At 47.9% G+C, this 25693-nt stretch overlaps 4 protein-coding genes across 5 annotated transcripts in view; 3 read left to right on the forward strand and 1 right to left on the reverse strand.

Annotated features, from left to right (window-relative positions):
* The window catches only part of LOC114860075 (protein kinase, cAMP-dependent, regulatory, type I, beta), a 38399-nt gene extending 35880 nt beyond the window's left edge, over positions 1-2519 (reverse strand). Inside the window, 2 exon segments of the mRNA XM_029158354.3 lie at positions 2330-2407; positions 2409-2519. Of these exon segments, the coding sequence (XP_029014187.2) occupies positions 2330-2407; positions 2409-2504 (174 nt within the window). The 5' untranslated portion in view covers positions 2505-2519.
* Positions 2520-4645: 2126 nt separating this feature from the next.
* On the forward strand, positions 4646-20501 carry LOC114860926 (dynein axonemal assembly factor 5-like). Its single transcript, XM_029159830.3, is given in 15 exon segments — positions 4646-5233; positions 5460-5512; positions 5514-5645; positions 5800-5826; positions 5828-5925; positions 6122-6240; positions 7136-7368; positions 7559-7783; positions 11042-11185; positions 12482-12650; positions 14573-14720; positions 16573-16723; positions 17997-18153; positions 18236-18427; positions 19994-20501. Coding segments are annotated over 15 exon segments (2577 nt in total). The 5' UTR covers positions 4646-4680; the 3' UTR covers positions 20170-20501.
* A 30-nt stretch (positions 20502-20531) lies between these two features.
* On the forward strand, positions 20532-22707 carry LOC114860927 (glycerophosphodiester phosphodiesterase 1-like). Of its 2 annotated transcripts, none has more exons than XM_029159831.2 (6): positions 20532-20954; positions 21308-21483; positions 21561-21666; positions 21743-21835; positions 21918-22129; positions 22214-22707. In XM_029159831.2, the coding sequence occupies exons 1-6, from the start codon at positions 20694-20696 to the stop codon at positions 22359-22361; spliced, it is 996 nt and encodes a 331-aa protein (XP_029015664.1). In that variant the 5' UTR covers positions 20532-20693; the 3' UTR covers positions 22362-22707. The 2 variants fall into 2 exon arrangements, with proteins under 2 accessions (XP_029015664.1, XP_029015665.1); XM_029159832.3 differs by having other exon boundaries at positions 20815-21003.
* Positions 22708-23224: 517 nt separating this feature from the next.
* On the forward strand, positions 23225-25677 carry LOC114861054 (MAPK regulated corepressor interacting protein 2-like). The gene is made up of 5 exons (XM_029160040.3): positions 23225-23687; positions 23787-23856; positions 24459-24598; positions 25034-25126; positions 25339-25677. Exons 1-5 carry the CDS (start codon positions 23633-23635, stop codon positions 25407-25409), a joined length of 429 nt encoding a protein of 142 aa, XP_029015873.1. The 5' UTR covers positions 23225-23632; the 3' UTR covers positions 25410-25677.
* The last annotated feature ends 16 nt before the right edge of the window (positions 25678-25693 follow it).

Genomic DNA, 25693 nt, shown 5'->3' on the forward strand with positions numbered 1-25693 from the left:
ATCAGAAATACAATGCAGGTTTAAGTATTTCATATTTCCAGAAATGTGGCCAAACAAAGACTCTGCCAGGAACCCTGCTGAGCTTTGTGAATGACATTGCATTGTGCCTAATTCAATAAAAACATCTATGATGACGGCTGCCCACTTGAGTGACACATCCACGCTTACACATTCAGTCCTGGCACTTACTGCCTACTTCAAAGATCTAAACTAAGACATTTACTACAGATTCCTGCAGCATTTTACGTCCAACTAAAAGATGACTTCTGCAGATGGTTTTGTCTTTACTTGGTAGTATAGCAGAAATTAGTTTAATTAAGAGAAAATTAGTTTTTAGCAGGAGCTGGGCACGCCTCTGAAGCTAGTATTGCATCAAAGGCATTGCTTCCACATATAAATGAGAAGGATGAAAGAGAGCAAGGCTCGCAATTTACCCCTTTACAACATCAGCTGGCAAACAAACACAATATAATTATATTGAACAAAAGCTGAAAACAAACTAGTCAGGCTAATGATTTAATGATGGGTGAAATGCGCATGTGTGTGAAGTGAGTGAATTGTTTTCTGATATGACTCTTGTGCAGACCAGACATGTTCTTAGATTTAGCAGACAATGAGAAAGAACACCCTGGTGATTCACCTGGCGAACAGAAAATCCTGATTATATGAAAGAGAGTAAAGTTTCTGAATAAAGAGGTCTCACTGAATATATATTATACTAACTGCTAACAATCCTCTATTGTTGCCTAGGTTACCGCCTCTAGTGGGGGACAAGTGCTGATGAAAATGGTTGAGGGAGAAGAGAAACACATAAACATTTCTTCTCTTATCTCTTTTTCTTAAAGAGCAGGCAGGGTCTGTTTGAATTTCACAACGAGCTGACTTCACAACATAAGCACAGATATGGAAGGCTCAACTGGAAGAGTGGTAGGCGACTGTAAGCTTAGACAGAGTCCGGTGATAGTTACTTTTAACATTTGCATACATGTAATTTGAGTGACCACCATGCAATAGTAAGTTGATGCTGGTTTGAGGCTTGAACATGCACACAAAAACAAAATATGTAATCATATATTAATTATAGTGTTATTATCTTCATGTATTCCTAAAGTGTACGGGGAGATAACAAAATAAGTATGAAAACATATGTGCCTTATTACTACATATATCAGACAGTCATGTGGAGCTGATACTTTTACAATCATGTAAACTGTCAGGCTATAACTTTTTAATTATAATGTAGCAATGTTTGCTGCAGCAGACAGCCGTCACACAGGGAGACTGAGGACTGAAAGCAACACAACGCCCTCAAAGGACACTATAATCACAGCTTAGATGTGGATGCAGGGGTGGAGATGGTTTTGATACATTACAGTCAAGATGCTCCCGCCTACGTAGTTGGATTGGTTATGACAATTTGAAATACATTATTGCAAAGGATATAATGATATTTTATGCAGGGACTGAAGCCTGTCACATATACGTCACACTAATAAATCAAATATTTATCTTTAAACGAAGATGTGGATAGAATTTATGTACACTTGTATTGAGAAATCAGAGCAAAAAAAAAAAAAAAACAACTGAACTGAAAAACAAATCCAATCAGATGACTCTCACATGCTCAAAACACACACACTGCAGCAAAGTATGAGACCATCCTCCAGCCATCAGCACAATACACAGTCCTGCTATATCTGATGCATCCAACAATCGCTTCCCTTGTTCACATTAACAGCCTAGAACTTTACCTCAAATACGTTTATCATCTATTGGTAACAGTGTTACCAGTGTAAAAATAGAGTCAGTAAATCAAATGAATAATTATGTGGTTGATGAGAACTACCAAAATGACACATTTGCATCACTACTCGATTACAGACTGGTAAAGAACAATGCTGTGTTAAACACATGATACAAAAAATAAACAGATACAGACATACATACATAATAGACAACATGCAGCTACAGTTTGTCCACAGTCATGTACCACAGTAAATGTGTCAGAGATTGTTAATCTATTCATTTTACAAAAATGCCTAAACACTGCCTAATAGATTTGCCGATTAGTTGGAGAATGTCTGTAGTAACCACACACCAACATTCTAACACATTGAAGCAATAATATTAATATAAGAACTTTGACAGCTTGGACACACACACACACACACACACACACACACACTGATGTCACATCATGTTTTGGTTAAACATTATGTTTCAGAACTTCAAGCTGAGTAAGGTTTCAGGCAACGCAGAGCTCCACATCACAAACAGAGATACTTAGACTGACGACCGTAAGTCATGCAAGCACAAAGGTATTACCAACCTTCTCCAGCTTCTCAAAATGCTCCCGCAGGAATTTCATAGGACGCTCGGGCTTAGTGATGCACAGGTTCACAATGCCACTCTTTGAGGATCTGCTGAATGTTATGCTTCTGCACAAAAATTTCACAGCCCTTCAAACTCTCGGCTTCTTCCAGCGTCGAGGAGGAGGTGGCCATCTTATCTTTATCTCTGTTGCAGTGGGAGAAAACAGGGTGGACCAGGAGAGGGGGGGGGGGCGTAGCAGGGAAGAAGACAGTGAAAAACATTAACATGGAGGGGCAACATGCAGAAATAAAACACGACAGGAGAGAATGGAGAACCAGTGGATAATGGATACCTTCAGTTTTGGTCAATGGCCTAATGGCATAAACATTTAAGGAATTTTGAATTTCTGTAATCGAGTTTATTAGCTAGGTTTCAACTGCCAATAGAAACAAACACTCTGATCCTGGTTCTGCAGGAGGACCTCCATAAAAGGAACTTTTTCCTCACAGTTGCCTAATGCAGGATTTGTTTGGCTTTCTGCATAACTCTATATAGATGATTGTGATTTGGCACTTCATAAAAATAATAATATACTAAATTGAAGTGAAATTGAATTTATTATCCCAACATCCCTAACGACACAGCAAGTTTGGTGAATTTATTATTTATTTTTGCACATGCCAATATATTATTTTTTATATAATTATACAACGCAGGACCTCTGTACCTCTTTTACTCATGTCTTTAAATAGTGTCAGGGATCTGGACATTCATATTATCTAACACATACAAACACATGTCTATTAAGACATTTTCTGCATCTTTAGCTGACAGCATCTCATCATATCAGACTGCAGGCATGTCAAAACAAACAGCTCAATTCGGGTCATAACAATCCAGGAAGCTGAGCAGGTGTCGCTTCCTCAAAGAAATATCACGTCTAATCATAGAATTATTCGCGCATAACAAATCACACTCACGGGCGTAACATCTACCCGGCTATGTTTCATAACAGAATATAGTCAGTAATGCGGTGTCTGTAGCATCTTAGCTACGTATAGCGTGGAGGTATTGAAGGCACGGAGCACCTGTTCAGCTGCATTCATTAGACAGCTAACCCAGCTAGCTTTGCTAAGCTCACAGTCAACTACCAAACCGCAACAATAGGGGAATTACTACGACTATTGCAGGGTCAGCCTCAATCCCCCACGCCAGTGTTCAGCACGACACGGTCCGCACGGTGCCCTCGCGGCCGTCCCTACCGTTGCTGTAGGTAAACGCTCGGCGGGAAAACACCTCGCGGGCTGTGGGAGAGTGATGAGGAAGCGTTCCTTAGCTGGGATGCTGCCGTTGCCGCTGTTGCTCTCTGCCTCCGCGCTACCTCGGGCTCGCTCTGCGTCAGTGCCGATGACGTCAATCTGTCAACGGCTCGACCGCAGCGGCGCTTCTCTCGAGGCGGCGGCGGCGGCGAGCACGCGCGCCGCCCCGTTTGCAGGTAGAAAATCTTTAAAGGAAACATCCACCTATATAACAACTGTACTGCTATGGAAATGTTTTATACGTTTTTATAAACATAGTGTGTAGGTAGGTCAAGATAGCGTAAAAAACACTGCAGCCATGAGGACAAGCCCCCAAACCCCAGAGCACCTGTTAATGAGCGCTTTCTACCTCATGAAACCCCACCCCATACACGATCAGCTGCATACACCATACACAACCTAAAGTGGCAAATTATAAATAATGCAAGTGTGTCCCAACGTAGCGGTGTCTCTTTGGGCTGTGTGTCAGGAGGTACTGTGTGTTGTTTATGTCACAGCGTCCATGGATTAATCTTTATTAATGCTTTTCATGTCAAAATGCCCTTGGGAAGCTGCTGAATCCCTCCAGCACTTCGCATAAATGCGGCAACCATTATCAGTATGTCACAGTTCTCCCACCATGTTTTTTGTTAGATTTGTGTGTAAACACCAAGGTAAATGCAGTTTGGTGGTATATTGTGTTAAATGTATAGTAAATGTCATGTATTTTTTAAATGATTTAGGTCTGTGTAGCCAGATTACTTGAAAAGACAACAATGTAAAGCTGTATTGTGATCATTTCTATTGCATTAACATATCATAAAAAATTAATGTTTTGCTGTTATAACTTATTTATTTAACAATTGACTATGATATCTCATATCTTGTAATAATATATACATTTCATCATATTGACATTTGACTAACGGGCACGTTGAGATAACATAAAGAGCGCTCTCTATATAAACTGAAACCATATTGTTATCAGTACACATAAAGTTTCAGATTTTGAATCGTTAGTTAGCTACCGTAAAGCAGCAGTTTGTTTGTCGTGCGTTTGCTGGTTGCCATGACGACGGCCAAGATGGCAGCGATGGTGGCTGAAGACGAACATGCTGCTTCGGAAGTTTTGAGAGGACTCGCCCGACAATTAAATTGTCTAAACGAAGACAACAAAACTACGAGAAAGAGGGCTATTGAGCACATTAAAAGAGAGACTGTAGATAAAGGACTTTCAAGCGGTGTTTTACAGGAAGTGTTCTCCGCTCTCCTCAAGCCTCTTCTCAAATGTTTATTAGATCCGATGGAGAGATGCAGAGAGACTGCTATAGCGGTGATAACGGAGTTCATTCGTTGTGTCCCTAAACCCGAGGAGTCGCTGCCTTATCTCATGCCGTGCCTGGCTCAGAGGCTCGGGGACAAAGAGATCCTGGAGCCGGCGGAGGAGCTTCGTCTGCTTACTGTGGAGATGCTGACTCTGATTGTGGAAGTGTGCGGAAAACACCTAGTGCCTTACGTAAGCGAGATGATCACCATTCTGCAAAGAGCCATCGTCGATCCGTTTCCTGATGTCAAAAGAGAAAGCTGCAAGTGCACGGTGAAGTTTGCAGAGTGTGTGCCCGGTGGGTAGTCGTTGTTTATAAGTCGTTGCCATGGTATCAGGCACTCAGCCATGTTTGCGTCCTGGACAGTTAGTTCAAATTAAACAACGTGCTGAAATACCTTTGGATAACTTGTGGAAATTAAAGATTTGTAAAGATATGATGTGATAATAATGGCATGCTGTCACTCACCTAGTTCCACAGTAGTACTGTGGATAGACTAAAATGCATTTCACTTCCTCCTCAGAACACTTTCACATGCAGTCTGAGTCTCTAGTCAAGCCTCTCATGCAAACGATTTGCTCATCAACACTCCCGAGTTCGAGTGTCTGTCATTGAAGCCACCGGGGCAGTCATTCAGCATGGCACCGGGAAAAATGTAGATGACGTTCTTTCTCACCTGGCACAGAGACTGTTTGATGACTCTCCACAGGTACAGTTCATTCAATAACTAGATTGTGTCTAGTCTTTGCAGCTCACTATAAAGTCAAAGCAAGTTTGGTATTTGACTAAATTGATTACTTTCACAGTGAAGCTTTCACATTCTGAACTTGTGACCTTGCTGTGTGTTGCACTGTTTGACCCAGGTGAGGAAAACTGTCACTGCAGTGGTGGGGCAACTGGCTTCTACACATGAGAGACCGATACTCCTATTTCCACAAACTCATTCCACTCCTGCTGAGCAGCATTGATGACGAGATCCCAGAAATACGGTAAAACACAATGTAAACTGCCATGCGTTCCTCCTTACTTCCTGTTTAATCATACTAATATGTTCCATACTAATCTTTTGGTTTGTTTGCTGTTATATAGGAATATATGTGCCATCTAAATAATTTAAAATACTAGACTGCATACCACAGATATAACAATAATAACAATAATTAGTAAGATAATTTGTGTTTCCAGACTTCTAGCAGTTGATTTGTGGAGGCAAGTAGGCTTGCAGTGGGAGAAGGAGAACGAGGACGACATCAAGGACAAGCTAGACTTCCTCCTCACCCCACCTCCCTTCTACCCAGCAGGAGGTCAGTTCCTCCCAAGTTATTCAAAGTGGTTATTACATTGTAAACTGGGTCACTAGCGAAGAGAGATCTTAATATATGTGGTTGGATAGAGATCAGTCTGATGCAACATACAAATTTAGATCCTTCATGTATCTTCAGTAGCTTATCAGTCGCGTTTTCTAGGGCTTTAGCTGCTTAAGTAGGATTCACACTAGAGATCACATATACATAAACAGCATCACAATGAAAATTTTCAAATGGCTTCACTAACTGATCTTGTCAGACTAGTTAAAAACATTTAAACACTCCATTAAAAAAAAAAACATTAAATTATCTGTCATAAGTACAGCTGCCCAGGGTTATTTCCTACACAGTGAAAGTGATGATGCGAGGTGTAGTTTTCAGGGAAGGCACTTGCTTGAAAAGTTAAGGTTTGCCTCAGGGCTGGGGCGCCTGCGTAGGAGCTCCGATACATGTAAGTCCCTAAACTATTTATGTGGCCATACATGTAAATCACTCATTCTTTTTTTGCCGCCATAAATCTGCCAGAGTGTGAAGAGGTCACTGTCAGATAGTGAGACAAAACGAGAAAGAGGCTTGTTTTGCCTTGACCTGGTGTTTCTCTGAGTTATGTCTGTCTCTTTGTTGGTGTTGGACATTAGTAGGGTGCAGGATTTTACCCCAGAAGGCAATTTGAAAGCGTTTCTCTTGCTATGACATGTCCCTTCTGGGGAATTCTTATTGTAAAAGGTTATGGGTAGAAAATGTGATGAGCTGAAGTCTAGTCAGTAGACATGTGGAAACCAGTGAGTGATATTTATTGTTCTATAAACCTTAACACATGACACGACATGAGACAGAAGCACCATATTGTGCATCAGTCCCACTTTGGACTCTCTTGATTTGTCTCCACCAGTTGAGCGTCCAGGACTGGGCTGCAGAGAGTTGGTGGTGAGAAACCTCGGAAGGCTTGTGCCGGCCATTACCCACGATGTAACCGACTGGCTGGTGCCCACGCGGATCAGGACCTCTCAGCTGCTGTCTGTGCTGTTGCTCCACGCCGAGGACCACAGCACGCAGCATCTGCAGCCTCTGCTCGCCACCCTGTACCGTGCCTGCACCGACACAGAGAAGGATGTGGTCAGCAATGTAGGTTGAAGGGAAGGGTGTGGACAGCATATGACTGGGTTAAGGACATGGGATGCACCTGTATACATAGGAGGACCCTGTAGACCTTTGATGTTCGGCAGATTAAAAATGACTTCCTGTTATTCTTGTCCACCTTGGCACTCCCTCATGTATCTGTGTCTCTCTTCTCTTTCTTATTTCCCGCATCCAGTGCCTGGCAGCTGCTAAACTATTGGGGACGTTTGTCCCTCCTGCCGTCTTCCTTAAGCTGCTGCTGGATCACGTGACCACCCCCTACTCTTCCTCGCACCCTTGGGCGCCCCTGATGGTCCTGGCTGCAGTGCTGGGAGGCTGTTCCAGACCTCTCCTTAAACCACATCTCCAGCAGATCACCAGCACACTGTCCCAGCCTGATGTCTGCCAGGAATACCAACAGGTCAGCAGAGGGAAGCTTGGGTTTGGTTATGGTTGACCTGTTTTTAATATATAACTTATATAACTTGTTTTGTATCAGCTGTTTCTCTTACAGTTTTGTTACAGAAGGTTGTTTTCTAACCAGTGCTCTTATTTCTGGCAGTAATAATGCAACATGTATTTCTTGCTTATTTGTACTTTAAGTATAAAAGGCTCCGTGATGAGATGCCACAGCTCTTGAAAGGGCTTTACACGAAGAGTGTGTCAGAATTTTCAATAGCACCACTGTGCACCGTGGGTTCAGAGGGTTCGCTGTTAAGCAGTTCTCCAAAATGCCAACCCTGCTAATGTGACAGCAAGTCCACATGGTGTTTTTAAAATCTAACATTTCAAGTTTATGATCAAAATCACCCTGCTCACACGCAACTATGAAATGTACTCCAGCAACGCTGAAGGTCTTTTCATTTTTTTATATAGCAGGAAAAAAAAGATTTTAAATGCCTCTGGAGTTTCTATTCAAGTAACAGTCTGCTGCTGGAAAAATCCCAGTGACTCCAAAACAGACTCTTCCCTACTTCCCTTCCTATTGCAGCAAATGTTTCCCTTTCAGAATCAAAATAACAGTTGTCTGGCAGAAGGCTATTTTCTGATCGTGCCGCAGCACTGACTCACCTACACACATAACCCCACCCTCTCCCAGTGAGGCCCCTAAGAATTTCCTCCCTGGGATTATGATAACAAAAATCCACTAATTTCTTATGACCCCTGCGTGGTTGCTCTGACCTCCCTGAGCAGACAAGGCAGAGCATAGTTGTGTTTTTATGGTGTGTGTAGAGTCCTGACACCCAGGGCACGCTATTAAAAGATTCTTTAACATTTCAAAGCCTGCTTGGTCAAGGCCAGTGATAAATGGGAAGGGAAGTTGACCTTTGACCTCTCTCATTGCTGTCCGGTGGGGTCAACCAGAGAGAGAACTAACAGGACAGGACTGTCACACACTGTCGCACAGATGGAGGCAGACCTCAGTTTCCTCTTGGCCTCTGTCTCTTTGTTACTCTCTATGACTCTGTTTCACAGAGCATACCAGTGAGCTGTTGTGCCCAGACAAAGCACCTGCAACATTCTTCGACAACAGACGAGGTCCTTAACATGGAGCAGAGCCAGATCAGAGTGGAGCCGTAAATAACTGTAGTGGAGACAGGAGCACCTGCATCCAGGGCTTCCTCTGTCTCTCTATGCTAAAACGCTGACGCAGAATTTTGTGCTCTCAATATATTCACAGTTGTTTACCCTTGAGATCATCCATAGGGGACTGATTTACCTCTACATCCAACCTGGTCATTTTTAACCATAAAATGATGTGTTTGTCTCCAGTATGTGTAAGTTATGGACCACTTGAATGAGAGGCAAAAACAAAAAAAAGTCCTTTAAGACAAATGGTCAATCTCCAAAGCGAACAGAGGATCTGCTTTTGAAAGATTACGAAGCTGATGTATGTCTTTTCTGCACAACTTAAGCTGGCCGACTCTTTCAAGTCGCTGTTTTCTCTAATAAATGAAAATGTTGGTCATAAATCAAAGATATAAAGGGCTGGAGGGAGGATAAAAGGAGCCGCTGCGTTCTGAGGTACACCGTGTAATTTATATGGGGTGAGTGACATGAGTGTTAAGGGGTATTCCTTGGAGCTTTACTTTGTACTGCTCAGTGGTGCTGTGTTATAGGTTGCTATGGTGGTGTAGACTTCAGCATGCCTGCTGGTCTGGAGAACCGCTGTAGATAGTAGTAGGGGAAATGAAGCATGACAGAAAAAGAGAGTGAATTATCTGACGCGTTTACGACCAGGCTTCTTAACATGGGGTCTTGAAGGAACTTACCTGACCTACAGTAGCCTGGAGGAACGGAAGCATAGAGAGGTTTCTTTGTGCGTGGGACGGAATACTGCTGAATGTGCAGGAATAGTCCAGTACGTGTCTCCTGTTCCTGCCTTGTGTCCTGACTGACAGCCGCGCACCGCTCACTGCTCCACCGGGCCACGTACGAACAGAGAGGGAGCCTCACCTGAGTGCAGGGCGGTCAGCTGCACATCCACCAGCACTGTTTGTTTCTTGTTGCCGTAGAAACCCCATTGTCCCTCCTGGACAGGAATGCATCGCCTGCCTGGGCTCCGTAACGTGCAGAGGTGTGTGTTGCTGATGTGCCAGTGGTGGACAGATGCGTGCACACGCGGCGTAACGAGGCCCCTTGAGCGTGCCCAGGCCAATGAAACCAGGTGTATGTTGGCTGGCTCCAGGTGTCCCCCTAGTCATTACACCGCACCACTTTTTCCGCTCTCCCTCTTTCTCGCGTGGCCTCTACTAATAGTTGTTTTCTGTGCATGTAAAAAATACATGTCTGAGTGTGTGTGTGTGTGTGTGTGTCTACTGTAATGTGTCCGCCCGCTGCTGTGTGGTCACGTTTATTTTTTTTCCACAGTGTTTGTGCACCAGTGAGTAACTTGAATGCAGGCCAGGATTTTCCCTGTCAATAGCTGTTTGAACAAATTGCAGTGAGCAAGTATGTATTTTGTGGTTTTTGTGTGTACAAAATATGCATATTTGTTCAGGTGTCTCACAGACGGAAGGTCCCTGAGCTGTGCCTCTGCTCAGTCCTGGCCTTGTTAATGCTATGTGTATCTTTACCTGGATTAACGCTGACTAATTCCACGCTGTGCTGCACAATAGCTGCTTAAATTTGGGAAACGAGAGGGCACCCCCTACTGATAGCATGAGTAATTGCCAGCCAAACACGGAGTGGATATGTGAGCATCACCCACTTGCTCTCCTTCTCCTTTCCCACCATCCAGCGCTAAAGACAGGCCACAAGAAACCAGGCAAGGAGGCCGTGATCCCGGTGATGGCATGGAAATTAGCCTGAGCCACAGGTCCTTGTTTAAACATGAACTCACTACAACACTGGCTGATGAGTGACAGCTCTCACACATGGATGGAAATAAGATCAGATAAACTCCATGGATCCCAGAAGGGAAAATAAAATTCAGGGAGTCCTGGTTCACACTTTATCTATTATTTAACATGGTGTCAACAATGTCACAAAACCCAACAGATTTGCTCAATGTGATTCTTTTTCTTTGGTTCATATTTTTGGCCTCTTACAGGTTAAGTGCAGAGCATTGACTTAACACCAGTGAGAGCATAAAGCTGACTCCCCCCTCACAGGACTCACATCTGCTAAAAACAAGCCATGTTGATCTCAGGAGCCCTCCTCTCTCCATCTTTTCCAGGTCTCGTACTTGGAGCAGTTGTTGGCCTGTGTGGATGTGCTGCTGCGTCAGTGTGAGTCAGACTGCGGCTCGGTCAGCCTGCAGCTGCTGCAGGTGCTAGTCACCGTCCAAAGTCTGTCCACGGAGCCGAGTCTCAGCGAAAAGGTAAGGCAACAAAGCGAGGAAGAAGCAATCCGTGATACATCCTGTCTGCCGCTCTTCACCCTCAACAAACCAGAATATTACCTCACCTGTGTCACTCTAATCCCGATTTATTTCTAACCCTTTGATTTTCTTTCATTCCATTTCGTTTCATTAGACAGGCAGGCAGGTCTAGCGTAACAGGAGTGCTATGTGTGGTATGCACTGTAGCCATGTGTACCGGTTCAAAGTGGGCACGGCCAACAGTATAATTACCCACTTAGCCAGGGAAGCTGAAATTGCACCTTTGAACGAGAACTTTAAGTCCTGTCCGGGGTGAAAGGTGGAGAAGGTGAAGGAAAGAAACGGGGAGAACAGACTGGGAGAGATGACTCGTATTTTGTAGCAGGTGTGTGTCATCAGCCATCATAATTTGTGGTTCCATTACGCCTCCACTCATCACACACGCCAGATGATATGTGTCCAAGTCGCACGCATGTTATGGTCAGTCTGCAGCGCTAAGGCGCAAACGGCAGCATTGGGGAGCGAAGCCAATGGTATCTGAGGCCGGGCTGTCGCCTAACTTCTCGTCGCCGTAGGAGGCTAATGACAGGGAGACGAGTGGTAGGAAATTGGCACTGATGCTGCGCAGACACCGCACGGGCCACCGATGTGTGTCTGTGTTTACGTCTGTCTGCATCGGCGTGTTGGAGGAGAGATGGGAAGGAATGGATTAAGAGCGCGAGGGAGGGTGAGAATGGCCCCGGGCTTCCTCGGACCCAGAGGAAGTCTCACAAACTTGTTTTCCCAGTGAAGGGGCACGTCTTTCCCATCAGCGGACAACTCGGGGATGTGTAGCTTTCTTCTGAGGGGCCGTTCTGTGACTCAGCCGCCGTCTCGGTCCCGCTCCTTCCCTGTGGGACTGTGATGTGCCCTGAAGCTCTGTTCCCCTGCCCTGAAGAGTCAAGGAATTATTTACTCTCCTTTCCCCCATTCCTGCCCTTTCCATTTCTAATTTATTGGTGTGTGTGTTTGTGCGTGCGTGCTCCTGCCAGTTCCTGTCCATTTTGTGACATCCTGTGTATCTGTCAGGGGTGTTTTGTTTCTGTGAGGGTTTATGTGTGAGACCTTGCTGCGTCTGCAGCGTTGCTCTTCCCATAGCGTCACGTGACGGTCGCTTCCTCTGTGTGAGCGCGAGCTGAAGAATTCCTGCAAAACAGCAAACAGCTGTAGTTCGTTCGGCTCAAACAGAAAACCGCTCCGCTGCTTAAAACCACCCAAACGCAAATGAATAACAACGTGCATCCCTCCTCCCCTCAGGCTGTGGAAAGTGTGCAGCGCTTGTGTAAGGTGCAGGACCTGGCCTCTGCCACGGAGCTCTATAGACGACATATGATCCAGCTGCTGGACTGGCTGGCTGCCTCGGTCAACACCTGGTCCAGTTACTCCCCACAGAGACTCCAACTGCATATCATAGTCATGCAATCAGGTGAGAGCTGAAGCTTTAATAAGCACAAGACATCGACAAGTTGTACTGCATGTGCTGGAACTGACACTTACAGCAATGGTAAAGAGCAAATACCGCAGCTTCAGCGGTTAGTCTGCCAAATTACAGGAACCGTGGTGGTTCTGGATGCGCTGCTGCTCCTCCGATTGTAAAGGCAGAAGCCACGGGATCCACCAGCGAGGCCGTGCATCAGAATCAGCTTCTGGAGCAGCGCTAATTAAACCCACTAAATACCCACCAGAGCTTAAACACGGTGGTGGAAGCTTTCACTATTTGGTGTTGCCCGGCAGAGGAGATGATGCTCAGACACACCCACAGGGAGAAAACACAGGGCCGGCACCGGCACCAGCTGGCTTACTGACGTTTTCAAATCCCCAGCTCCCACTGTTTGTCATTCAACGCGTGTGTCACACACTTGTCTAAAGGTGTTAGTCCACGCTTGCGTGGCTGTGGGTGTGTGGCTTAAAAAGCTGTGACCCTGTCATTGGTGCCGAGGCTTCTCTTTACCTCCCTCCGCACTATATAATCCTCCATCATCAGCACCTCCCTGTGCCAAACTTTCATCTCTACTTTTTTCCTCCCTTCCGTCTCTCTCTTTGTAATTGCCTGGGCAGCTGTGTACCCCACTAATCCTCTCTCTCTCTCTCTTCCTCTCACTCACACACACACACACACGCTTCACTAAGTGACCAGTTCACTCAGGGATCTCCATGCAGGTCACTACATCAAACGGAACCACAGCCGCCCGCTATTGACCTTCTGCTGTGGATCAAGACCACTTTGAAGCTGTGTGTGTGTGTGCGCGTGCGTGCGTGCGTGTGTGTGTGTGTGTGTGTGTGTGTGTGTGTGTGTGTGTGTGTGTGTGTGTGCGCGTGTGCGCGTGTGTGTTTGTGCGTGCGTGCGTGCGTGTGTGTGTGTGTGTGTGTGTGTGTGTGTGTGTGTGCGTGTGTGTGCGCACGCAGATGTGATGTTCGATCTATTAACTTGACCCCAGGACGTTTTTATGAGCAGCGGAGCGGACGGCACGTCGCTGCTGCGTTTGATGTTCACACGCTTCAGGGAAGTCGAGCGTCCGCTGAACAATTGTCGGTAGTTATTATGACAACTGAGCGTTGGTCATTTTGCTTGCTCATCAGCTCGTCGCGCTGGTTGGAGACAGGAATAATAATTGTCCCGTCATATCCTTCTCACAGGCTTTTGTTGTGAGGATCCAGTCTTTGTCGCTGGAGCCACGCCCCTCATCTGTATAATAGCGTCACTCTCAAGGACGGGACGCGATGACAGTGTCACGCTGGAGTAATGAGAAGTGTGCTGTCACGTGCGCCATCGCGGTGAGACGACTTGCAGGCGTCTCCTCTGCCCTCTCTGGTTTAATGACACACCCTTTGAATCATGCGTTCACGTTAGATGGAACAGGCCTCTCTTTCCCACCACCTTCAGCCGGTTGCATGATTTCGTCTGTCTCCTCCCGCGTCTGAACCGTTGAGTCCAAGCAGGGCACCGACACTTATCACTCCCCACACACATGACTATATATAGCTCTGTAAACACGCAGTCAGACTGCTGGTGGGTGTGTGTGTGGGCACCAACGCAACTAGGAATACTTGCACTGTGAGTTTCTTTCCCGTAACAGACAATTGATAGAAACATTACTCACAAAGATCTTTTTATGCCTCATTTCCTCTGAACTCTGTCACTGTCTCCTCAGTCCTCTTATGTCTCAAAAACAGAAGCCGTCTGGTCAGTGCTGAGGACAAAATAGGCCTCGAGTCTGTTTGCGTAATGTCCTGTTTGTCATTTCTCCTTCAATTAACAGAATCCAGGTTCAAGCGTTTGCAGAATAGCACAGATTAACCAAAGGTGGAGCTCTGGATTAATAAATAAACTCATATAATGTGTTACAGGTCCGGCGATAGGGGAGTTTACAAGCCAGCTGATGCCTCTGCTTCAGAGCTGCCTCCAAGCAGACAAAGACCCGGAAATGAGGATGAGCATCTTCACCATGCTTGCCAAGCTGTTAATAGATTCAGGCAACACGCTGGATTCCCAGGGGTGAGATACAAACATGCACACCTTCACATAGGAAGGTGTTTTGTTATTCTTGTAACAATGTCCATTGTTAATTCTCACTTTTTACACTCTAGCCTTTCATACTGTAGCTTCACGTTAAAGGTAAAGTCAGCATCGCATCACCTTTAAACTAAAACCCCGCCAACAAGGGACCGTGTTTGGAAACACACACATTAATGGGTTCCTTTGAGACCCTTATTAATCCCCTCTGCTTCTTTCATGTGGTCAGTGATAGACTTGAATCCAGGTGTTCTACACTTAATGGGACCTAAACGCAGTGGCCACTTGGCGTGTTTAGCATGCCAAGACTAAGCCAAATGAATCACCTGTCAGCAGGCATGAAGAAGAATCTGGCTGATGTTTGAATTGAATGAACAGAGGCAGGAAGGGGGGGGGGGGGTCTAAAGATGAGCTCCTGTAGGGTTTTCCTCTCTGTGCAGCCGTCGGGGTCCCCCCTGAGTTCTCAGCTGTGCAATCTGCAGCCTGGACTCAAATACTCAGATGCTAAAATGGGGGAATGCATTAAGCCTCAGACCCCTTCCTGGGTCCCAGTCATCACATCAGCTGCTGCCGCCGATCACGCAGACAAACCTCATCCACGGAGACATGTGTGCAGCGTGCCACTAACCAGTCCCAGGTCTGCAGGGGTCAGGGTCTGTTCCCATGTGATGATGTGAACCATAGGCCGCTTGTCCCCGCGCATGAGATCTTTTTCTCTCAATCTGGCAACAGCGTAAAGGACACACAAACACACCTTTGTCGGCAAAGGTTGTCTGTCACACAAAGAACAGGAAGTGTTCTTAAGCCAACACATTCTGTCAGCTTTGCCAAAATTGTACCTTCGCTTTGAGCTTTTATCTTATTATTTTACCCATAAATGTGCCTTTTCAAACAAAAGGAGCCTCTGTCTCTTCCCCACTGGCAGCACGGCCACCTGTGCTGTTAATGTTCCCCTCATTCCACAGCTCTATCTGCAGTAATCACAGAGCCATCAGGAGACAGAAATCATGTTACACCTTCAAAAGATTTCCAACAAATGCTTAACCTTCACTGTGAGCGGCTTTGCGGTCAGCCTTAATATTTCCATTCACACTCATCTTATACTTCTATTCATGATTTACGGTCTGATCTGTGCGCAGCAGATTACAGACCACACACATACGCACGTTACATGTCATCAAGAGCACCCAAAATGACTTAATGACTACTCTGCCATTGGATACACAGCCAGGGAAAGTGAGTTTGTGTGCATGTAAGTGCTTTTGATTCACACACACACACATAATGTCTTTGCTTCATGTGGATTTGTGCTGTGATTAGAAAGCTGGATGTGAAATCTAAGTAGGTGAGGTGAGGGAAAGTTTTCTTCCCTGAACGTGGCAAGTATGCTCACGTGCATGTGCTCTGAAATATTGGAAACCTAAACACAAATCTGCATGAGACACAAAACTGGGAACATGCAGGTCCACTCACAAGCCTCTAGTATCTGGGCCGTATCAGTGGCACACAGTCGCCCCCTGCTGGTGCTGGAACCTCGCAGTGCACCTTTATGCAGTACAGCGTTGCTTTGGACTGTTGGTGGGGAAGAGGCTGCCGGAGCGCTCAAGTCACCAAGGCAGAGGAGTGAGATGAGTGAGGGGGATATCCAGATGTTCCCCCTCCCCTCCTGCCTCAAAGTGTGGGAAAATAACTGCTGTACTTTATATTGTGGTGCAGCTGCTTATAAATCCGGGGTCACTGAGCGCAATGGCTTGGTGGTTAAACATCACAGACGCTTTATGTCTTTCTCTGCTCCTGTTTAGCATCTATGTTTCCCTGCTTCCTTCTCGTCCAGACGTTTCCGTGAGGAGTCAGAGAGGTTCCTGTGTGACACCGTGCTCCCTAACCTGGTGTGGCACCCAGGTCGCGCCGCCGGCGCCGTCCGCACCTCGGCCCTCAGCTGCCTGCTGGCCCTTCTGCACGGGGGGGCGATCACACCTGGACAGGTAAACATCTGTCTGCATCCAGGCAGCACGATGCATCGGTCACATCTGGTTGCACCTGTGCAAAGGGGAGCTAGGATCACTGGAATGCCATAACTGGACGTCAGCCCAGTAGATGTGGTTCTGACCTCCACTCTGCTCAACTTCTACTTATTGACTCAGCTGTAACAGAGAAGCGGTGGCTGTGCATTCTTCTAACCCAACAGGAGATCCCATTTATTTCAGACGCTCTGTTTTGTCCATTTCACGTCAAAACAGATGGTCCCACCTGGCCATTTAGGAAAATCCACGGGCCGCCATTTTTCTCTCCTTGGCTGAAAGAGTTGGCCGCAGCAGGTAACAGGTGTATGTGGGAGCAAGCGGGTTCACATGCCTTTGTCCCCGAGGAACAATGCTGCCACTGTTCCAGGCCCTTGTTTTTTGTAGGAACTGTCGGCAGGACATGCCCTTGCACCTGCCTGTCGGAGCATTTGCCCAGTCACACACACACACACACACACACACACACACACACACACACACACTTGGCTGTGTTTACCCTCGCATGCGCGGCTGAGCGCAGCTGAGACTGGCACGCACATGTCTACACTACAATATGAATGGATGTGTGTGATCAGACGTGAACTGTCTAATGGCTGGCGCAACATGAACCTGCACATCTTGTGTTTCAATAGCTTAAAGGTCCTGATTAAATGTTATCTGACGGCTTGTGTAAATAGGCAGCGTTTCATTGTTTCCTCGCCGCTCCCTGTGCAAACAATTAGCACCTCCAGCTAAACGCTGGCGCTCTCTGATTGTCACTGATGTAATGCCGGATCACGCCTGTGCCAAGCTTTCCCCCTCTTGTATCGCCTTCTCTCTCTCCCTCGCTTCATTTTCTTTTTCTTTTTTTTTTTTTTTTTTACTCGTTCGCCTGCACCGTTCCCACATCTGATCACACACAGACAGGCTGATGGAGGGTTTAGTCATCACCTCCTGGCCCGTCGCTTGCAGCACTCAGCATCACCTTGTTTGTCCATTTCCTCTGTTCCTCATCTGTTAGTGTGATGAACACATCACATATACGTCTGCACAGACTGTACTTGGACCTAATCTGAATCTGTCATGATTCAGGGAATAATTAAATCAAATTGTGGAAACTGTTGTTTTAGCTACAAGAGGATAAGTGTGGAAACGAATGGAAAGTGGCTTGATGTCTTTGTCCAAACTAGATACAATATGTGGATTGGTGTCGTTCAGTGCTGAATAGCAGGCTGCTGCTCCCTTCTCTGCGTAGCTGCTGTGTCTGGAGGAGAAGCTGAGGCCCCAGGTTCTGTCGGCCCTGGAGGAAGACTCTCAGACGGGCAGACTTATGGCTTGTCGCTCCCTGACAACGATGCTGAGGCTCATCGGCACCAGTCTGCAGCAGGACGTCCTCAACAAGATCTATCCCGGTATAAACCAGTCACGTGTTCAACACCTGTGGTGATTTTCTAGTTATTTCTATTTCTATTTCTATTCCTATTCCTCCCACAGAGCTGCTGAAACGTCTGGACGACAGCAGCGGGGAGGTGCGAGGCGCGGCTCTGCAGACTCTGGGTCAGTGGCTGTCCAGCCTGACCGGCGACTACGACCCGGAGCTCTGCGCTCCTCATCTGCAGCTCCTGTTCCAGCAGCTCCTCCTGCATCTGGACGACCCCGACCCGTCGGTGCAGGGCCGAGTATTCGGTGCGTGAACCCGCAAGTACTGCTACGGTGCTGTGGGCACAATACGGGCTGAGCTGTAGGTTGTGAAGTTCACGGCTGATATTGACCTGAGGCCGAGTCTCAACTGTGTTTGTCCTAGTGGCCGCTCAATGGCCCCACCAGTGTCAGACCAGCATCCCTCCCCATAATGATCCCGCCTAACGACGAGCACATGCTGCCGCTCCCCGCTCTCGGCACCTCTCCACATCTGTCCCCGCGCCCCGTCCCGCTTCGTCCCGCCGCCTTTTATCTGTCAGTGGCGCTTCCTGCTCCCGCGCCCGGCGTTTTTCCGCGTGACGGCGCATGCCTTCGCGGCTGGGACTCATTAGCGTATGTGCGGAAAGTCTGGGCGTGTGACGGAGGCTCGGCTCCTCCGGACTTTTACTTCCCCCCCCCCCCGCGCTCTTGTGAATGTTAACTGTCATTACTCCCGACAGGCCGCAGGTGAGCGCTGATGCCTTAGCCAGCGCTGACAGACGTCCACGCACCCACAGGCAGCTATACTGTAGCTTTCATACCATAAATTCTAGCTTTTGAAAGACTTCCAAGAGCAATATTTTTATTTGTTTGTTCCCAGTGCTTATAAAACACCTGTAACCTTGACTGTGGAAAACTAAATAACACATGTCAGTCAGCACTGATGCATCCCGCACCCCAGATTCCGCTTCAGATGCAAACGTGCGCAGCAGAAATGAACGCCCGGCTGCACACAGGCCAAAATAAGTGCTCCTGCGCCGCTCACGATGTCTGAGCAACACGTCCCAGCTGCCGCTCGCCATGCGTTGTGTGTAGCCCAGCTCTTCAACGCGGGGTCCCCGTGAGATGCAATGGATGCGCTCCTCGCTCGCATGCGCCCTGCGCTCTGTTTGAAGCTCTCCTCCTCCTCCCCTTCTCTCCTTTAATAGTTGATCCCATTCATACGCTTCTTGGATTTCAAACGCGTATCTGTGACTGGCTTGATGTGTGCAGCATGTCCCAGCAGCGTGACGGACGGCACCCCCCTCCCCTCCCCATCCCTACTACACCTCCTTCAGTGCCCCACCCTGATGATCCCACCGTCCTGCCAGCGGGGCTCCTACCTGCCTGATCACACAGGCCGTTGGCATGGGCACCGCTCGCAGCTCACAAGTCATCATTGTTCTCCAGCTACACCCCCCCCCTTCCATCACAGCACATACAAAAGCTGAAAATCCCCTCCGCGTCCTCAAAGAACAAAGGCAGATATCGGATGATGAGTTTCTTAACTCACTCAGAGCGTCGGGGTGTCACCTCTGTAGTAATAGTCGGGGCTTTTTTGTGGCGTCCAACGCGTTCATCTAAACAAAGTAATTTTATATAATTCTGAAATGAAGCAGACGTGGGAACGATAGGAGGGAAATATTTGGACGGAGCATTAGCGCCACCCAGTGGACAAAGAGGGGACTTACACATGTAATATACGCAGAGTTGGCGTATGTAGTAGTTATGTAACGTTTTATTATTACTTGTTTTCATTCTGACTCCGGTTTGTTTCGTGTCTTCGGGTTTGTTTTGTGTGCGTGTGTGCAGAGATCCTGAAGAAGGGCAGCGCTGTCCACCCATCACTTCTGCAGAGAGAACTGGAGGCCGCGAGGCACAAACAGCGGAGTCCCCGCTACTGTGACCAGCTGCTCCAGCACATCAGCTCCCTGCCCCGAGTGACGTCACACCAACGAGCCAACGAGAGGCTGACGCTTGAGACTTAACTGAACTTCGTTAATTGACTTCACTGGAATGGTGAAGCGTTAGAGAGTTGATCTGAAACCCATCGGTTCGAGATTCAGTGGCAGCCGTTTCCAGCAGGACCTTTTTTCATAACATGTTGCTTTTTTACCAGTTTTAGATTTTCATCAATTTTATGTCACATTTTGTGTTCACGTATTTAGAGAGACCCTGGATAAAATCTTTACCCACACACTGTTTAGTTAAGATGAATGGTATGATTTCGTGTCTGTGTGTCTTATTTTCATTTTGTTGTATATTGTATATACACAATAGTTAAATCATTACATGTGAGAATAAACAAATGTACAACAATAGAATCTGTGGATGTTACTTCCTCCTCCTCCTCCTCGTTCTCCGCAGCCTCCTGACGCGGAACCGCTGATCCACGCTCATCTGTGTGGGATCCGCTTTCGGAGCCGTCATCATGTAACCTCCTCGCTGCTCGCCCTCTTCGTGTCTCCTCTCGTACAGAGAATCCTCAGTCTTCGTCGTCCTCCGTCTCGTCATGCTGCGCATCGGGGACGAGGCGACGTGCTTCTCGGCGGTGTTTCTGCTGCTGACGCTGGGCACGAGGAGCGCCGCGGGCGCCGCTCTCCTCACCGCCTTCCTCTACGTCTTCATGGCGATGTTCCGCTTCCCCCCGGTGCCGGCGGAGCAGGCCGGCCGCGTCCTGCGGCCCAGGGCGTCCGCGGGCGGCGTGCCGGTGGTGGCGCACCGCGGCGGGTGCCGCGACGCCCCGGAGAACACCTTGGCAGCCATCCGGCAGGTCGGACATCTGTTGTCTGTGGTGATGGAAACTGTGCCTGTGTCGAACCGTACGTAATGGAGTTACACTGGATATTGGACGCGTCTGAACCATTCTCAGATCTAATCACTGCAGCACCAATGACAAAATGGAGCGTCCCAGATGTGTAGTAACCTGGAAGGAGCCTGGTGGCAGCCATGCTGTGTTCCATTGTCTTTTGTCTATATCTTTTTATTGATTTGCCGTAATAACAAGGTTAAAGTAATACTATTCCATCAAAAGCTCTACTAGGAACTAGAATGTCTCATTTCTACCTCTCTGTCGTCTCTAGTTTGTCTGCATTAACGTCTATGTGTGATGTGATGTGGGTCTAGGCCAGCGAAAACGGGGCCACGGGAGTGGAGCTGGACCTAAGCTTCACCGCCGACGGCGTGCCGGTGCTGATGCACGACGAGACCGTGGACCGCACGACCAACGGCTCCGGAGCGCTCGGCGAGCTGCAGTTCGCCCACGTGAGGAGGCTGGATGCTGCAGCGCGACACAGGCTGAAGTACGACTCCCGCCACTCGAGCGCCTCTGAGCGCGGGTTTCCGTGCGTGACGCGGTTGTGGCCTTGTTTGTCCCCAGAGACAAGTTCGCTGGAGAGAAAGTCCCAACGTTGCAGGAGGCAGTGGAGGAATGCGTCAAACAGCGGCTGACCATCTTCTTCGGTGTCAAAGGTCACCCTGACAAGGTACTGGACGCATCTATCCAGCACATGAGGCCAAATCAATAGATATTAATAGATAGTTACTTTCACTCTGTTTCAGGCTTCTTCAGTGCTTCATGCAATGTATAAGAAGTTTCCTGTCCTTTATAATTCCAGCATCGTTTCCTCTTTTGAGCCCAAAGTCATTTACAAGGTAACGGCGACTCAAGTGAACCCACTGACGTGGAGTCACCGGGTGCAGACTAACCCATAAGCTCAATGCGCCCGCTCCACAGATGCGGCAGACGGACCCCGGCGTGGCCACAGCTCTCGCCCACCGGCCGTGGAGGCTGAGCCGCTTCCCCGACGGCACCCCGCGGAGCGCGTGCGCGTGGGGCCGGCTGTGGAGCCGCGCTCTGGACGTCCTGCTGGACTGGGCCCACCACCACGTCCTGTGGAAGCTCTGCGGCGTCTCGGCCGTCCTCATGCACAGAGACTACATCTCACTGTGGGTGGAACGTTTCAGTGCACTCGCTCTGCGGCGGGTTCGTTTTCTGCTTTTCAAGCGTCTTTTGTGCTTTATCGCACGCAGGGACTATGTTCAGTACTGGGCTCAGCGAGGTGTGGAGGTCGTGGGCTGGACTGTCAACACGGCCGTGGAGAAAGACTTCTACCAAAGCCTGCTGAAGATCGGCTACATCACCGACAGCCTGCTAGAAGACTGTGATTCAGTGATCTGAACTATCGCACGCACACGGCAGCGGGTTAAGATTTCACAAGAGCCAATTCAAATGATCGTTATGAAATTTTAAATTAAGACGATCAGATTAATTTATTGTTGGTGACTGTAAAGACAGACTAAACTGTACATTATCTGTAGCTGGAATACAGATGAATTAAACCTATAAACGGTCACTTGAAATCATGAAGTCTCAGCTGTTTGCTCTCACGTTTTTACGAAACTAGCAGCAGCAACAGCATCACACCATCTGTTAACAACAGTGGACTTACTGACGCCACATCATCTCCAGCTGCACTTATGTTTATTTATTAACAAATAAAGAACGATTTCTTAACTGCTCTGAATACTGTCCAAATACTGATGCTTTGAGTTTGACTGATACAGAAACTTGCAGTTGCACAAATGAACCTATTCAAATGTGCGAGAAGTGTAAATGATTCAAATGCTCTGTGTCTATAGATACTTTAAGTTTAAAGTCAGTTGTCAGAATCTGTTTAATCCAACAACTGCAGGCTGTGTGTGTGTGTGTGTGTGTGTGTGTGTGTGTGTGTGTGTGTGTGTGTGTGTGTGTGTGTGTGTGTGTACCTCTACTGTGTGTACTGTAAACATCAGGACGCTGGGTAAATATTGTTGGGTGTAACTAACGGGAGTAAGAGTCAAATGTCCTACACTAAATACATTTTTAAGTAAAAGTTTGTTTGCTTTTTCATTTTGAATATTTATTTAAACGTAAAAAGATAAAAACAACACCTGCATAACAGGGCTTTGATTACGCATCCTGGCGCTTTGAGTCTGTGTTAAGGATCCAGGGACACTTTAAAGGGACACTGTCCCTTTAAATCTCCCAGGGGCGTTTATGGACGTAGAGCCGAGGTGCGCGTAAACGGTGCGCGTCCAATGTCTTGTGAATGACGGGCACACTTTCAACTTCTGTGACATTGTAGCGCCGCTGTGTGCGCGTCAGTACTTCATACTTTGCCTGTGGACGCGCGGCAGGTGAGAACGTGCCGTCTGACGCGGTGTTGACGCGCAGCGCCTCGCGACTGCGCACGATCCGGTTTTATCAGCGGTCTCGGAGCCGAGCGGCGTCTTTAGTGGCGTGTTCGTAGGTTCGCAGCGGCTGCGACTGCGAGTGAAACTTGCGGGAGTCGTTCCTGGGACATCTGATCTGCGTCGCCCGATCCCGCGAAGACGCCTTTTATTCCGACCACGTGGACTCCGCTTTGAAGGTGACAAACCTGAAAGTTTCACGGGCCACTTTTCGTGCGCATGATGTACACAATTACAAGAGGTCCCAGCAAGCTGGTCACGCAGCGACGCACAGGTGAGACTGGACTTTCATACCGAGCGCGCTCGCTATGAATTGATCAAAGGTCCGTGTTGTTTGCAATTAGATTTCAGTAATCACGCTCTCTTTATCTAGGGCCGACGCAACAGCTGGAGAACAAAATTAACGATTTCAAGCACAAGCAGACGTCCTGGAGTTTGCCCGAGTAAGTGTTCAACGCGCGCGTGCGCGTGCTGGCGCTGGTGTGAATGTGTGACCGTCTCCAGCGTTAATCAGATCGCGCATCACGTATTTTAAACTGTTAGATCAACTGCTTTGGTTTAACGCGTTAATGAGTGACAGTCCTGCTAGAAGCGGACGTCATCAGCGTGAGACGGGCAGCGGCGGCGGGGAGTCTCCAAGGACCGCCACGGCGCGCAAGAGGTCATATGGCAGAAAGTGAAAACGGTGCCTAGGTTTCATTAAGAGTTTGGAACAAGGATCCACGCGCGGCCAGTCAGATGAATGCGCACACGTTACTGGGACAGGCTGCTGGAAAGCGCCGTGGACGCATGCGCACGCCGTAGCGGTCCCCGGAGAGTCCCCTCTAGCCGCTCGCACCGTAACACGGGCTCCACGGCTCCGCGTGGCTGCCGGCTTGTTTTCATGCCATTGAACGAGCCTCAGCGTGCGTGACCTTGTAGGAAGGCACGTGGTCCTCACTCAGCTGTTCCACTCGGACCTCCACTGAGCTGAACTTTAAATATAAACTATGGTTGTGTGTTTGTTTGTTTTTTGTGATTTTTTTTTTTCCCCTTCTTGCATCAGCCTTCCTGCACCTAAGATAGTCTTCAGCCGTCCAAACGGCAGAAAGCACCACCAGCCCGCTGTGTTTCCGCCCGCAGACAAGCAGCTGGAGGAGACTTTCAACCCATCACATGAGGAAAATGTCAAGTTTGTCTACGAGGGTAAGGACGTGAATGAACGACCAAACGGTTTGTCATTGTCTCAGACTTTAGATGCATTGCTCAACAGCCCCCCCTCCTCCTCCTCCTCCTCCTCACCCCCCCCCTCAGGCCTCACCCGCACAGCTGCTGTTACTGATAGCTCTGATACAACCTCGTGTTCAGCGCTGACTTTAAAGATTTTGGGGGAAAAGCAATAAAAGCTGCTGCAGCGACTGAACACGAGCTCCAGTGGTTCCGACCAGGTTCTGTAGAGGGTCGACTCCATTTGCCTCGCGCTCCGCTGGCTTTGAAGCTAACGGGCAACTTGGGTGACCTTGTCATTGAGTGGACAAGGTCGCGGAGCGGGCCCCGCCCCCTTTTTTTGAGACACAGCTGTTCAAGGTTCATTCTGTGGCCTTTCACGTGCCTGAATTCCCTCCGCTGTGGTCTTTGCAGCTTGGCAGGAGGTGGTGCAGCAGGAGCACAGGCCGGAGGAGGCCCAGCGGCCCGTTCACTACAAGGAGACCAGTCCGGGTCCACACATGGGCAGTGAGTACAGCTTCTCCACCATCAAGCTGCATGTGTTCAGATTGAATTTTCAATAATTTAATGATCAGTCTGTTTTAACCTCACCTTTTAGAATCTAGAAATAAGAACCATTGCATGATCCTGTTTGCATTGACGCCCTCACGCTTCCCAGTACCAGTGTATGAGTCCTAAACAAACAGGGCAATCAGTTCTTGTTTCCTCTCCGTCCTCAGACTTTGCAGCCATCGACCTGGATGAGTGGTGGGCCCAGCGATTTCTAGCCAACATCGACAAGCTCTCCTGACCCTCGATGCGATTTGCAGAGATCTGACACTCAGGAGGCGAGACCTACAACAGGACGGCGCACCGACGAGCGCAAACCCAGGAACCAGAAAAGCAGGCACCATGGGTCCAAGTGCCAAATGTGGCTCAAATGTACTGACAGTGCTGGGACACTGACATAGTAACGCTAAATGTGAGTGATTGGTGGCACACTGGGGAATGTGTTTTCCATCTTGCTGCCTGCAAACAGGATGTTATGTTGCTTGAAATGTAGTAAAAGAAAAATCATACTTCTGAGACTGTGGA

This window comes from Betta splendens, chromosome 8 (assembly GCF_900634795.4).
Source record: "Betta splendens chromosome 8, fBetSpl5.4, whole genome shotgun sequence".
Lineage (NCBI taxonomy): Eukaryota > Metazoa > Chordata > Actinopteri > Anabantiformes > Osphronemidae > Betta > Betta splendens.

Excerpts from the sequence above, each read along its gene's own strand:
- LOC114861054 (XM_029160040.3), top strand. The coding sequence starts at position 23,633 with ATGATGTACACAATTACAAGAGGTCCCAGCAAGCTGGTCACGCAGCGA. Across the intron at positions 23,688-23,786 it reads GGTCACGCAGCGACGCACAG|GGCCGACGCAACAGCTGGAG; the intron begins GTGAGACTGGAC and ends CTCTTTATCTAG. Across the intron at positions 25,127-25,338 it reads TCCGGGTCCACACATGGGCA|ACTTTGCAGCCATCGACCTG; the intron begins GTGAGTACAGCT and ends CTCCGTCCTCAG.
- LOC114860927 (XM_029159831.2), top strand. The coding sequence starts at position 20,694 with ATGCTGCGCATCGGGGACGAGGCGACGTGCTTCTCGGCGGTGTTTCTG. Across the intron at positions 20,955-21,307 it reads CCTTGGCAGCCATCCGGCAG|GCCAGCGAAAACGGGGCCAC; the intron begins GTCGGACATCTG and ends ATGTGGGTCTAG. Across the intron at positions 21,836-21,917 it reads AGCCCAAAGTCATTTACAAG|ATGCGGCAGACGGACCCCGG; the intron begins GTAACGGCGACT and ends CCCGCTCCACAG.